The 13,478-nt window shown below is 54.0% G+C and overlaps 6 protein-coding genes across 6 annotated transcripts; 3 read left to right on the top strand and 3 right to left on the bottom strand.

Annotated features, from left to right (window-relative positions):
- Nucleotides 1-1,840: 1,840 nt before the first annotated feature.
- MYCGRDRAFT_77089 (uncharacterized protein) lies at nt 1,841-3,919 on the top strand (the record flags this gene model as incomplete). Its single annotated transcript, XM_003848473.1, has 2 exons — nt 1,841-3,657; nt 3,716-3,919. 2 exons carry the CDS (start codon nt 1,882-1,884, stop codon nt 3,917-3,919), a joined length of 1,980 nt encoding a protein of 659 aa, XP_003848521.1.
- Nucleotides 3,920-3,955: 36 nt separating this feature from the next.
- Nucleotides 3,956-5,638, bottom strand: MYCGRDRAFT_77085 (uncharacterized protein; the record flags this gene model as incomplete). The annotated part of the gene is made up of 2 exons (XM_003848415.1): nt 3,956-4,577; nt 4,653-5,638. The coding sequence occupies 2 exons, from the start codon at nt 5,443-5,445 to the stop codon at nt 4,195-4,197; spliced, it is 1,176 nt and encodes a 391-aa protein (XP_003848463.1).
- A 181-nt stretch (nt 5,639-5,819) lies between these two features.
- MYCGRDRAFT_82703 (uncharacterized protein) lies at nt 5,820-6,478 on the bottom strand (the record flags this gene model as incomplete). The annotated part of the gene is made up of 2 exons (XM_003848414.1): nt 5,820-6,187; nt 6,264-6,478. 2 exons carry the CDS (start codon nt 6,471-6,473, stop codon nt 6,125-6,127), a joined length of 273 nt encoding a protein of 90 aa, XP_003848462.1.
- A 1,040-nt stretch (nt 6,479-7,518) lies between these two features.
- MYCGRDRAFT_96814 (uncharacterized protein) lies at nt 7,519-9,226 on the bottom strand (the record flags this gene model as incomplete). Its single annotated transcript, XM_003848413.1, has 7 exons — nt 7,519-7,726; nt 7,803-7,952; nt 8,008-8,164; nt 8,219-8,423; nt 8,481-8,568; nt 8,689-8,725; nt 8,803-9,226. 7 exons carry the CDS (start codon nt 9,224-9,226, stop codon nt 7,519-7,521), a joined length of 1,269 nt encoding a protein of 422 aa, XP_003848461.1.
- A 1,324-nt stretch (nt 9,227-10,550) lies between these two features.
- MYCGRDRAFT_96813 (uncharacterized protein) lies at nt 10,551-11,045 on the top strand (the record flags this gene model as incomplete). The annotated part of the gene is made up of 1 exon (XM_003848474.1): nt 10,551-11,045. The coding sequence occupies one exon, from the start codon at nt 10,551-10,553 to the stop codon at nt 11,043-11,045; it is 495 nt and encodes a 164-aa protein (XP_003848522.1).
- A 1,040-nt stretch (nt 11,046-12,085) lies between these two features.
- MYCGRDRAFT_96812 (uncharacterized protein) lies at nt 12,086-12,994 on the top strand (the record flags this gene model as incomplete). Its single annotated transcript, XM_003848475.1, has 1 exon — nt 12,086-12,994. The coding sequence occupies one exon, from the start codon at nt 12,086-12,088 to the stop codon at nt 12,992-12,994; it is 909 nt and encodes a 302-aa protein (XP_003848523.1).
- Nucleotides 12,995-13,478: the final 484 nt, after the last annotated feature.

The raw sequence follows: 13,478 nt of genomic DNA, 5'->3' as shown, positions 1-13,478 counted from the left end.
CCGCAGTTGTATACTGTGCCTTTTTGATCTTGTTCTCCCTGGAAGCATATCCGGACTCCCGGAAAAGAATATTTGAAAAATTTACTCCTTGGTTTGCTCTTGTCTGGTGGGCGTTAGTCACTTACGCCGCCCTTTTCCACTCGGAGCTGGAGTTTTGGGCGGCTGCCTGCAGCCTAGATCGCACTCCTGCGTTCTGGGCATTTCTTGCGGGCCAAGTGATCAAATCGTTGGCCGTGGTGTTCGCTTGGCGAACTTTGAACAAGGATCTCGAGTGGCGCGGCGGTGGTCGCTGGTGGTGGCGTGGTCGCTGGTGCCACCCAGTGTGGAAGCCAGAGGAGCAGTAAGTTCAATCAGCATACCCCAGATCGTAATCCTTACCTCCTCATCATCGAACCGTGAAAGCCATGGATTGTGGATGTGGGAGAGACATCAACAAATCGGTGGACTGGATTCGAGCGAATGCGATGCCTTGGAGAGAAGCAAAGCTGGTTGCAGGAAGACGGCGAGGTCGCCTTCGACGAAGTGCTACCTTTTCGACTTGATCTCTGTTCTTTCGCTCTCCGAAGGCGACCGAGCCGCTGCTACCCTGCAAGATCGTCGCGTTGCTACTGCGCCTGCTGGACTGGCGAGTTCGGGATGTTTGGCCGAAGAAGTCCAAGCCACATACCCTCTCGGAAGAGACGGCCACGGCAGATGCTCTCCTGGACCAGTTCTCGTTCTCTCCGGGCGCCGGAGAGAACGAGACTAAGCTGCTGCTACGCATGCTGGGCCGCCAACTCCAGGTTGTACGGCGGAAGAAATCGCTACTGTAATAGTCTCCTCGACGGGTTCTCATCTTCTTTCAAGACGACCAAGCTGTTCTCATGCCCGCGGTATCGAGAGTCCGGGCTATTTCGGCGAAAGAAATCGCCTTGGCCTATGCTCTCCTCGACTTGTTCTTTTCTTCCTAGAGGGTGACAAGCCACATCTGGTTCCGTTTGAGCACCCGAAGCACTTTGGAGATTGTCGCATCTTCCTCTATGCCTGCTGGATTGTCGAACGCGGGATGTCCGGCGGAAAGAATCGATACGGCAAATGCTCTCCTTGGCTTGGTTCGCTTCCTCTGGGATTCCGACTAAGCCGCCAGCAGTTTCGCTGCTGTACATTCCGTCCGCCGGCTTCGAGGAAGCAGCCCGCATTGCAAGTCGACTATCCTTATCGAGCGCAGAAAGGCCTGGTGGTGCCAGGTCATTGGCGCAGACTGTCATCGCAATGAAGAGAACAAGTGGAAGCCGAACTCGGCTCTACAACGACAACACATTGTCATCTCTCGCCGATATCCGCATCCTTGGACTTGTGCTCCGCCCGTCATGGCCAGCAGTGGGCGCTCTCCTCCACAACTGGACATTCCGCACCAACGGCAAGGAATTCAACTGTCAGTCACCTCCACCGGCAGCGACGTAGTGGGTGCGCCTTCAGCGGCTGATGGATGCGTTCTCCTGGAGTCTTCAATACGCAGCGAGTCTTGCTTCGACTCCCCGATGCATCCATGTCACTTCATGGATCATTCTCACCTTTCACATGGTGCCTTCCGGGTATTCCGACCGCGGCGGACTCAACGCCGCTGTCGATTTGGTCATCTTGCCCTTCGTTCGCGAGATGCGGTCACATGGTGTCAATGCATCGACGCTTTGGATGGGACAAGAGGCCATGGAACCCCCACCTTCGGACTTCGGGCCGCCCCGCCACGCTTTCTCAAGCCGGGGCAACGTCAAGTGAACAACTCAACTCCTGCTCACTTTACTGACAACTCTCGCTCTAGAAAATCCCCCTCCTCCCCTCCTCCCTCCCCTTCCCCTTCCCCCTCCTTCGGCGACGACGCGACCACCACCTGCGCGGACCATGGAGGCTGCGAGTGCCCGCTATGCTGCGCGCGATCGCTTCGCATTTCCTACTGAGCCGGCAGCAACACCTCTTCAGCGGTACATACAGAACGCCTGCTCTCCCGAGAACTTCGAGCCGAATCTAGCATTGTCTCTCGAAATCGCGGACCTGATCAATGCTAAGAAAGGCGGTGCACCGCGCGAGGCTGCTGTCACGATTGTTGGCTTCATAAACCACCGCAACCCGAATGTCAGCTTGCTCGCTCTATCACTGCTGGACATATGCGTGAAGAACTGCGGCTACCCTTTCCACCTACAAATCTCCACCAAGGAATTCCTCAACGAGCTGGTCAGACGCTTCCCCGAACGCCCGCCGATCAGAACGACAAGAGTGCAGAACAAAATTCTTGAGTTGATCGAAGAATGGCGGCGGACCATATGCGAGACGAGCAAATACAAGGAGGACCTGGGTTTCGTCCGGGATATGCACAGGCTACTGCACTACAAGGGCTACCAATTCCCCGAAGTCAGGCGCGAGGATGTCGCAGTGTTGAATCCAAGTGACAACATAAAGTCGGCAGAGGAGATGGAGGCAGAAGAAAGAGAGTCGCAGAGTGCAAAACTTCAGGAATTGATCCGTCGAGGCACACCGCACGATTTGCAGGAAGCGAACAAATTGATGAAGGTCATGGCTGGATATGACACACGAAACAAGACCGACTACCGCGCCAAGGCAGCGGAGGAGGTCAGCCGGATCCAGCAAAAGGCGAAGCTCCTGGAGGAAATGCTGCAAGGCTACAAGGAGGGCGACGAGATCAAAGAGGGAGATGTGTTTGAAGAGCTGGCAAATTCACTGGCTAGCGCACACCCAAAGATCCAGAAAATGTGTGAGGAGGAAAGTGACGATACAGAGGCAGTCGCAAAGCTGTTCGAGATCAACGATTCGATTCATCGAACGATTGAAAGATACAAGCTGGTGAAGAAGGGAGATATTGCAGCTGCGAATGCAATACCCAAGGGCACACTGGGCGTCAGTGGAGCCGGCGTACAAAAGGGTCCCGACAACGAATTGAGCTTGATAGACTTCGGGGGATCAGAAGAGGCTGCTCCGTCAGAATCCACAAGCTACCAATCGTCAAGCTCTGCAGCGCCGAAATCAGCCGGGAATGCACTGGAAGACGATCTTCTCGGCTTGAACATGGGCGATGGCAACTACGGGCAAGGCGGTGGCATCTCTCTTGGAAACGCAGACATCATGGCTCAATTTTCTCAACCATCATCTGCAGCCAACTCGATCTTCTCTCAACAGTCCAGAGCCGCACCTCCCGCATCTCCAACGCCAGCGAGCTTCAACCTTTTCGCATCAAACTCCCAACCCACATCCAAGCCCACGACACCGATTCCATCATCTCTTCAGTCACAGACCATGGCCCACAATAAGGCAAAAGCCTCCGACCCCTTTGCGGCGCTCAGCACACCTTCACGACAGTCCTCACCTTTCCAAGCGCAGACGACCGCAAAATCATCACAACCGCCGCCTTCCCCAAATATGGATCTCCTCGGCATTGACAGCAGCAGCAATGGCACTGCCGCAGCACCTCCAGACGATGAGTGGGAGTTCTCTTCTTCTCTACCAGAGCCCGCCAAGCCAGCAGAGATCACAGTCACCAGCTCCGCTATCCGAACCATCTTCACCGTCACACGCGAAGGCGAAGAGCTCCTCATCCACAGCAGAATAAGCAACTCCACCGCTGAGCCGATAGGAGACTTGACTTTTCAATTGGCCGTAACAAAAGTACGCATTCACACCTGGAAACACGACGCACCCACAGAACTGACATTGACTCTCACAGGGCTATACGCTCAAACTCGAACCTCAATCAAGCAGAAACTTAGCACCAAAACAACAAGACGGCATCACACAGATCATACGCTTACAAGGCGTTGAAAGGGGGAAGGGTGGTAGTGTGAAGATGCGATGGCGAGCGGGTTATACAGTTGGCGGCAAACAGACAAATGAGCAGGGTGAGCTCAATGGATTTGGATCAGTGGTTTGAGAAATTGCGTGATGAATACGGTAGCTTAAGTGCAACAAACTTCGAATGCTATGAAATTCACTCCCACCCTCCGCTCCTCGCTTTTCTTCTGGCAAAGTCTGCGGGAAATCTGGGAATTTTGTTCATTGCATGCCTCCGCGGAAGTGTTGGCCGCTGCTCCGTCAGTGTCGCATTTGATAGCACAGACCTTTGTCGTCTCAAGGAGATACCTCACGCACAGGGGAAACATGCTGGGCGAACGTTGTGTCATACGCTCGCGCTAATCATCGACCATTTCACGGCGGCCTGTTCGGCGCACTGATGACCGCCCTCGAGAACGTCGCGCTCAACTTGCCCTCCTTCTCCATTGCCCGCTTATTCTGTGCAGCCGTGATCCCCGCTCGATCTGTGACGGGTGCAGCGTTCATGATGTTGTCAAAGTCATCGTCGCCAGCATCACCAAGATCTGAACCAGACTCGGCGTCAGAGTCGACCGGTAGCTCTGCTTTTGCTGGCTCAGTCGGTCGTTGGATCTTCTCAGGCTTGCGCTCCTCGACTTCATCGTAGCGAGGTTTGGTCGAGTTGACGAAGGGCTTAGAGGCAAGGACACGGCGGCGCAGCTCTGCCATCTCTTCTTCGTCGTCGTCATTCGGTGGCAGGCCGTACGGGTCGTCATCGTCTCCTTCTGCTTCATCGTCGCTGTTTGGTGGTAGGTCTCCTGGCTTTGGTCCACCGAGTTGTATTCCTCCCATACTGCTCGTGTCGCTGTCATCGTCGTTCTCATCGCTATCCTCCTCGCCGGACTCGCTGTCACCATCCTCCAACCCAGTCGGCAGCCTTCGATTCATGTTGCCGCCTCTCCACGCATCGTCCTTGTTATCCTCTCTCGCTTCTCGATCCTCCTTCCACTCATTCTCAATCTTCTCTAGCCAGTCCTCCTCCGCTTTCTTGATCTCTTCTTCGCTCGTGCATGCTGCATAGCGCTTGAGCACCTCCTTGTTGATCTTGAGAAAGCTCGGTCCGTAAGAGAATGTGCTCAAAATGTCCTCCGCCCAATCGTCCTTTCCGCAGATCGCAAAGCAAGCAGCTAGAGCCTCCACACAGTTCAGCCGCCACGGCTTGCCGTAGTTTGTAGGGTTCGCCGCAATGAGGTATGGTAATAGTCGACTGTTGGGTCCACCTATTTTGTTGAAAGGCACCTCTTCTATTCTGTTCCAACTCGCCTCGACCACTGCTGCGCCGTATTGCTCGAGAATCTCTCTGTCCGCGGGACTGAGGATTGTCTTCGCCTTCGGACTGATGACCACGCCAGAGTGCTTCTGACCCACGTGCAACTCACGCATGAGACCAAGTCGCATAAGGCGTTTTCCTGAACATCGCTTCGCGTCGCAGTGATTCAGATCCCAGGCTGCAGCTTTGTAGGCCGGTCTTTTGTGCCCATTCATACCATTTTCGCGGTCGGGGTGGGTGTGCTGGGCGAATGTCCTCGCAGGTCCATTGCTGCCCTTCTTGCCCTTGGACGAGAAGTCTTTCTTGTGGCGCACCATTGTGGCAGCTTTTGGTGGATCGAAGCTCGAATACGGGTTCGAGATACTGCTCGAGTGCAATGAAAGCAGGAACGGTGGTGGCGTCGGATTCGTTCGTTCGAGCTGATGGGAAAGAGTCGTCTCGATGTATCACTCAGACGCACCAGAAGAGAGTGTGGTCGTGATGTTGAAGTTGTTGGTACAAGATGTCTTTGCTTCGAAGAGAGAGAAGGGAGATGTTTCTTTCTAGCATTCGTGCTCGCTCATGTCGAGACGTCACTGCCGCCGGACTTCGGACCGCTCCGCCGCGATTGAGTTGAGCTTCACAAGCCAGAGCGAGCAACGCCAACTGTTTGGACAACTACTCCTCCCCAAACCTCAACTCTTCCTGAGACATACTCTGACCAAGCGAACAACCTAAAGCCCGGTAATGTATACCACGGTCATCACATGCCAATGATGGATGTCGTACCTCATTCGTTGGCAGGCACGCGCAGGTTCGGCTCAGGCAAGTGCCCGAAATTTGCGCAGTCACTGCTTTGTTACTCGCTTGGTGCCTGCAACAATTCCATGGAACGCAAAATGTCGGACACCAAACAAACCTACGGTACCGGACTGTCTGAACCGAAATATATGGCAGCAGAGATATACAAAACCGTCACACAGTCCCCCAGCCAGATAATATTTCTCTTCCATTGATTCAGGAACCATGCTCGGCGCTCACGGACTCCAACTCCTCTGCCTCGCGGTCTTGGCCCACACGGTAAGTCTCTGAAGGGTTGCAGGTCTAAGTCTTTATCGCTGTAACATCGCTGACCCTTATACCCTTTGATGTTTAGGGCCGCGGATTCCCAACTGAATCGACCGACCACGGCCATGACAAGGATACCATCTCGACTTCCGACAGCTCGATCGTAGAGCGTGATCTCATACACTATGGGATTCTGTTCAATCGCTTCGCCGACGCCAACTGCGAAATGAAGTCTATGGACCGCTTTAATCCGGAAGATGACCGAGGAGTTAGAATCATAACCGGTGATTTTGACCATGGCGTAGCGACCTCCGAGTGTAAATCCTGGAGGGATGGAAAGTCCTTTCTCGGCTGCGAATTCGAGTGGCTTGGACACCTGGTTCCGTTGGAGCACCCGAAGCACTTTGGAGATTGTCGCATCTTCCTCTATTCAGACAAGCTCTGCGCCGATGGCTTCGATTGGATACAACATGTCAGTGCTCTCCGTAAATTTTACACAATGTCTTCGAGCAAAACATCTTCCATAGCACGTCTGGCCGCCAGAGCTGACACGATTCGCCAGGCAAATTCCATGACCTCGTGGAAAATGTGCCAGAAAGGGAGGATCGACGAGGCTCAGAGCGTGCGACTGGAATGTCGTCGTGACGGAGCAACTTGGGGTCCGAGCATTGATGGAACAGGCTAGTCGCGAATCGTGCTTATGAACGTCTGTGGTACTGGAGTACCAGCCATGCCTACAGAAACGCGGCGTGGACAGGAGAGAGTCGACACCAAAATGACAGGAGGCTGCTGTCGAATCTTAATCACACTCATGAAAACGCTCTCTCATCGCTGCGCAACGACCTCAAGCTAATGTTGAATCGCCGATGCTTCCGCCAGAACACGACTCAGCAATGTCGTTTGCACTGCATTGCCTCTGCTGTTGCCCGGACTCAGGCCATGCCATGATCGGAGATGTCGGCCGGAGAAGAATCTCTATCGTTCCAGGGTTTGCACTCGGAGGTCGCCATGCTATAGTAGGGAGCACCGGTCAAGCAAGGAACTCCACCGGCCAGGTATTTGCAAGTTTCGCAGCGGCGTGGGTGAGGTCTGCCCAGAACAAGAGTGCGGCCTCGGGCTACCGCTTTTGACTTCCTTTCCAGGATTACGAAATTGGGGTCACGAGGAAGCAGCTTCGATAGCAGGAGGATGGTCCCTCAAAGGTACACGGATGGCTTGGGACTGGGAGCCTGAACGCCATTTTGAGAGTGACCGAAAATCGCTTCCGTTGCACTTGCGGGTTTGAAAAGACTTGAATGAGCATAGTTGATGCTATGAAGGTGAGGTATTCGATACACATCTCCTCACACTTGAAGCTGGGAGTAAGCCGGAGGAGGAGTCCCCACGTCGCGGAACTCCTCGCTGTGTTGATTGTGTTTGATTGTCTTCTCGAGATGGAACTCGTCGATGGCAGCTCCCCTGGACCCCGAAGACACAAAGGGAGCATTTTTGGTGACGAATCTGCCGGTTCGCTTGACAAAGCCAGCCATGGCGGGCATGCAGCAACTGATCCTAGTTGAAGTATTAGCGGGGAGCAAGACGGTCTTGAAGTTCGAGAGGATATGTCTCGTGCAGAGGGTCAACATACATGCTGCAATTCACCTCGATCAAAGACCACAGGTTCAGTTCGACAAAGTCCCAGGTGGGATTCAGGATCGTGGTCAGACTGTGCAGGTGGGTGAGTCGGACGACAGTGCAAGCCGTCACGGTGAATCCAATGAGGAAGCAAGAGATAATGCTACAGCAAGTGGATCAGTCGACGGTCGGACGTTCAAGCGAAGGGCATGACATACCCCATTTTCTGTCGTAGCGAGATGGTCAATTTCGAAAGTCGCGGAATAGGGAGTGCAATGACGACGATGTCCAAGACGGCATTGATCCCACCGACAGAGTAACCCAAGGCGATTCGATTGATGCAGGTACCCCCCGCCCGATTGGTATATCGTATTGCTGCAAAACGCACGAGGTCAGTCAAGGCGATCCCGACAACGGCAACGTACTCACCATTCGTGATAGGATGACACGAGAAGATCGTAGCCAGTATGCAAGCCACGCCTCCGAGCATCAAGACTGCACCCGTGGCTTTACACATCAATCGAAACGTGCGTGTTTCAGGACTTTCCTGCCAGATACGAAGGTAGAGCAGGACCAAGGAGAGCTTCGTAAAGAATGCGCCGAAGACGTAAAGCGCCTGGGAGACGAAGAACCACTGAAACATCGTGTCAGTAGGGACGCTGGATACCATACGCCAGTTTGTTTGCGGTACCTTTGCCCAGTCTTTGACATTGGAGACTGAAAGGGTCCACAGATCGCGGCCGAGACCCAGATTCAAGCTGATCAAACCCGCGATCGTTCTACAGTCAAAGGGCAAAAGAGTCAGCCGAGTCTCAGAGGCGATGAAGCCTTGGGCCAGAAGCTGATAAGACATGCTGACGCCAGGCTCCAGAGGAATTCCTGCTGTTCGGTCCACTCACAAAGCTAGAATCGGTAGCCAGCATATGACGGCCAGCCCTGCGAGGCACGTTTGTTAGCGACGGCTCTGAACGCCCAGCTCTGCTTGAGGCTCTCGACTTCGAACTTCGACTTACCATCATCCCGACCGAAGCCTGCACCACCCCACCGCGGCCATCGCGAAGCCAAGCGAGCGACGATGAATAGCGTCGACAAGACGAAAAGCGCGATGCCAGTCTTCTTCACTGCAGGCTGTTTATTGCGGTCTGTCGGCCAGTCGCAGCTGTCTGCCTGGTAATGGAGACCGGAGAGTACATCGGCCCATGCTTTGCAGCCGTGGTGTACATTTGTGACACACGCTGCGAGGTCTTTGCTCACGGGGCCATCCAAGTCGCAAGAACAGGCAGCGCCAATCGGACAGTTGTGTTTTGTGCTGACCGACAGACCACATTTCACAATGCACTCGGGAAGAGCTGCGGCAGCCGTCAGGTTGACTTCTGCGCGCACCGGCAAGATGGTGGTAATAGCTCCAATGGCGATGAAGAGAAGCGAAGACTTCATGATGCTTGATCAGCAGCGAAGCAAAGCGAGGGTCGGTCGATGCTGTCTCGGATTGCGCAGGGAAAGCATGTATAAAAGCGAGCACTATGGCGCTTGAAAGAGGGTTGGGTGTGGTGTCATGTCTGCCTTGGTGGATATGACAGGTCGCCGACTCGCTGTAGTTCGTCTTTGGGGCCGAAAGTAGCGCATCCTTCTGCTCGGAGTGATACTTGATCACGATCCAATCGGGCGCTGCGCTGCGCGGCTCATGTCAGGTTCCAGGACCGCACCAGGGACGATCACTACGGCAGGCACGGTTGGTAAATCATGTCGGCACACGCAAGCGCATCCGTCATCAAACTAGCCGGTCCATGAACGCCGTGATATTATACAAGGCCAAACTGACGGATATACCGCAGAACTGCAGTGTGCAGGCACTCAATCGTGGGCGTAATCGCGTGCGATCGCCGTGCCAGGTGTCTTGACATTGCCTTGTTCTCCCGAGAGTGCGAGCATTCCTTGTGCCAGTCTGTCGAATATGGTCTATGGCCCCCTCTGTTCCCGTGCACACTGCACGCCGGGGCTGGATCGTTATCGGCCTGGTAAATGGAGCGCAAAGCGAGTCAACTAGAAGCACCATCGGCAGAACACGGGTGCGGTGATCACTGATGATCATGAATGTGACGCTCAAGCTGTCATGACTCGCGCGGCTCACATGCAAACAAATCTTCGAAGTAGAATTAAATAAACCTCGGAGTCTCTTCAGCAAGACTGCAGACCTACCTTACCCTCCGTGCCTCCGCTCAAATTGCGCTCCGATGCTTTGGCTCGTGCAGTCTAAGCTGGGCTGCGAAGTATCGTTGCCGTTTTTGGCTCCCATCAAGACACATCACACTACCCTCCGGAAGTGAATTTCCATCCCCTCGCACAGACTGTCCGACACATGCGGTGCAGTTGGAGCGGGATCATTAGGGAGATGGAGGAATGAGAATCAGCTCGTTGCGACGGATGTGAGGATGACAAGCTGGCATGAAGAAGCTTGCATTCTGCAGACACCCGTGGAGGTGTAGCAAATCCTTCCGTGCCAACCAGGTAGCAGCTGTAGTAACAAGAGACTTGGGCAGGGACGAGATGAGGTAGGCACAATCCTCTGTTTGTGGGCATTCTTCCACTTCCACTCTGCGTGGGGCTGGGTCGCTCCACGTAAACACACATCACACCACCGGCACCACCACCCGAGAGACGCGCTTCGAACACAATGCCGGATTTCATACATCACACGAACTCCACCAAGACCTGATCGGGCCCGGACTGGGCGGAATGCGGCTCCGAGATTCGAGTGAGAATGGGCTGGGTAAAGTTCGCCCTCGCACTTTGCGCGATGGTCATGCTCGTGGAGAATTTCGAGACTCCGAAGAAATGGCTGCGCACCAAGCCACCGAGGCTCAGCCTCGTACCAGTGGTGGTCACGGTGCTCATGAGAGCGGCCGATATAGGCCTCCATGCCGTCAACATCGCCTGCACGGAGAGGAGAATTCCCTCGATGCATATTTACGCAGCTGGCGTGGTCCTGGCTCTTCTCGGGAACGCGGTCACGATTGCAGGTCTGGCGAAGGAAATGCGCCTCGCGTATCCCGATCCGAAGCGTTCGTGGTGTACTTCCCTCGAGGAAATCAGTTACTGTGCTCGTCTGGTCTGGATTGAGCCCACAACACCAGGTGCTTCAGGCGAGACGGAACTGGTGGAACTCCTCCAGCTCCAGGTGGACTACACATCAAGACCTTGGATGGGCAAGCTATGCCAAGGTCCATCCGTGCCGTGCTCGTCTGGTCTGGGTTGAGCCCACAATTGCGGATCCTACAGGCGAGACGGCGGAGGGCCCACAGAATGTGATCTCCAAATGATGGAAGATGTTCCGTGCTCTTTTGGACCGAGCTGAGCCCACAGTTCCGGATTCTTCAAACGAGACGGCCTTCGCCACCAGGAGTTGAGAAAGCCCGCACAAGGCACCCAAGTAGTTGGAGGCAACCGCTTGGGCCCTCCTCCACGATTTTGTGCCTCAACGCGGCGCAGGAGTCCATCACCTTCGCAGACGTCAAAATTACATCAAATGATCAAGCCAACCAAAGCCACATCAATTTGATCCGTCTGCGAGTGGAGATCCAAACAGAACCAGACCTTGCACGCCCACCGAGTTACGACAGTCAGACGTTCATCAATCGCGTCCTAATTAGTGCAGGTCAAACACCCTTCAGTGAACTTCGTCAATGAGCTCTCATTGCGACAACTAACGACCGAGGACATCGTCAACAACACCGTCCATCAACTTCTCCATCGACGAGGAGAGCAACAAAGACTGAGCAATAGTCTCTCGCGACACTCGCCACAACACGCCGACATCTCCGCTGTTCTAGCGATAACAACGACCAAACTGCTCGAGAATGGGCATGAACCTCTCAAGACATCCATGTTGCACACTCAAGCTGCAGTCGACGATCAAATCCATCGAGACTGGGCTAGGATTTTCTTGCGAGACCACGCAGACCTGTCCGCTGTTCCAGCGACGACCGACCAAGATCCACCGAGACTGGGCCAAGAGTTTCGTGCGATACTACCACGCAAATGCCCACGCTGCGAACTTCAGCGATGACCGATCAAAATCAGCCGAGACAGCAAATACTGACAGGACAATGACTTTCCCATCAGCAAGTTACCAAAGCATCTGGCCTTTTCTTTGTCTACCCGTCCAGAAGCGCACCTCCCACTTTGGTCTTTGTTCAACGCCGGGACTTCAAAGTCCTCTTTCCCATTTCCATGACTTGATTGACTTCCGTCCCTCTGTGTCCCAGCCGACCATCCACCCGATCTGGTGCATCGAAAATGGACAGTCTCATGCACACCAGGAACTACTCAGAAGCAACATTCATGGGCCTCTCGATGGAACTGCGCCTGTGCATTTACGAACACCTATGGACGAAACCACCCTTCCGCACAGACACGTTTTTCTCGAAGAGAGATGCGCTCCCCGAGAACGCTTTGCATCCCACGAACAACATCCCTCATCTGCCGAATAGAACCGCTCTTCTGCGCGTCAATAAGCAAATTTTCAACGAAGGGATGTCCACCCTTGGCCGCAACTCAGAACTTAGGATGCGCGAATGTAAAGCCGTAGGTCTGAACCTCTGTCGGAATCCTGCCAAAGTTGTCACTTCGCCGTCTGATCGAGGACGTCAGCTCTGCAAATATTGCTTGAAGCCTCACCACGTGCTTGGACCTCGACCACCAGCGTACGCTATGCCATACATCACAAGACTCGCCATCAAGATTATGGAGCCAGTCATGGACTGTCACTGGCTTACCGCGAAAGATCAGGAGTACCTCGCCAACGTCAAGCACGTCCGAGTAAGGTTTCCCACCTACGAGAAATTCAGTATAGAGAGACTTCGCCATGATCGCCTATCCATCAACATGCCGCTGGAAATACCAAGCCTGGTCAGTCTCACTGTCGAGATCTCCGCACCGGCGTGCAACATCCTGGTGTATCATGGACCTTGGAATAGCATCGTGTCTCAGGACGACAGGTGGGCCATGCTGTCATATGCTCGGGGACTGCTGCTTAAGCACTGCATGACCGTAACGGAGGATCTGCGTGCACGCTTGGAGAAGGCGGGCAAGGAGATTGAGCTTGATGTATATGGGCTGGCGTTTGAAGAGACGCAGAGCGAGCTGGAGAAGCGAATGAGAAGAGACAGACCAGCGAGGCGTGATTATGTACTGCGCTACAGATAGTTTTCAAATTGACGATGACCGGAAATGCAGTACATGTTCTTCCATTCAATACTCCTTCGCAACACACGGAATACACTGGAGCGGCATCTTCCCACTGAGTTGGAAATTTTCCGAAGCTTGATGGCTAATAATAGATCGCAAATACACAATCCAACCAGATAAGACAATCCAGAAGGTCGAGCGTACGAACATCTCCTTCCAACCACAATTATCCTCCAGGCATATTCCCGCTCAGTCGCGTTGGAGTAAACTGATGCGCGATTGCCAAAGATGGATAGCAAACACACTTTTCCCACAGCCGGCCGAGACGACAACCCAGGTGGTCGACGTACGGACTTGCACTTCCCGTCCACAATCCTTAAGAATGTCTTAGAGATAGAACAGGCAAGCCTCTAGGCCAGGTTGCATCTCGCCCAGTGTTCGTCTGTGTGATTGTAGTAGACATCGCTGGGCTAGCGATGGCCGGCAGGACCACACGGAGCGT

Source organism: Zymoseptoria tritici, chromosome 11 (genome assembly GCF_000219625.1).
Source record: "Zymoseptoria tritici IPO323 chromosome 11, whole genome shotgun sequence".
Classification (NCBI taxonomy): Eukaryota; Fungi; Ascomycota; class Dothideomycetes; order Mycosphaerellales; family Mycosphaerellaceae; genus Zymoseptoria; species Zymoseptoria tritici.
The sequence above is the reverse complement of the archived record's forward strand: the minus strand, read 5'-3'. Positions and strand labels throughout refer to the sequence as shown.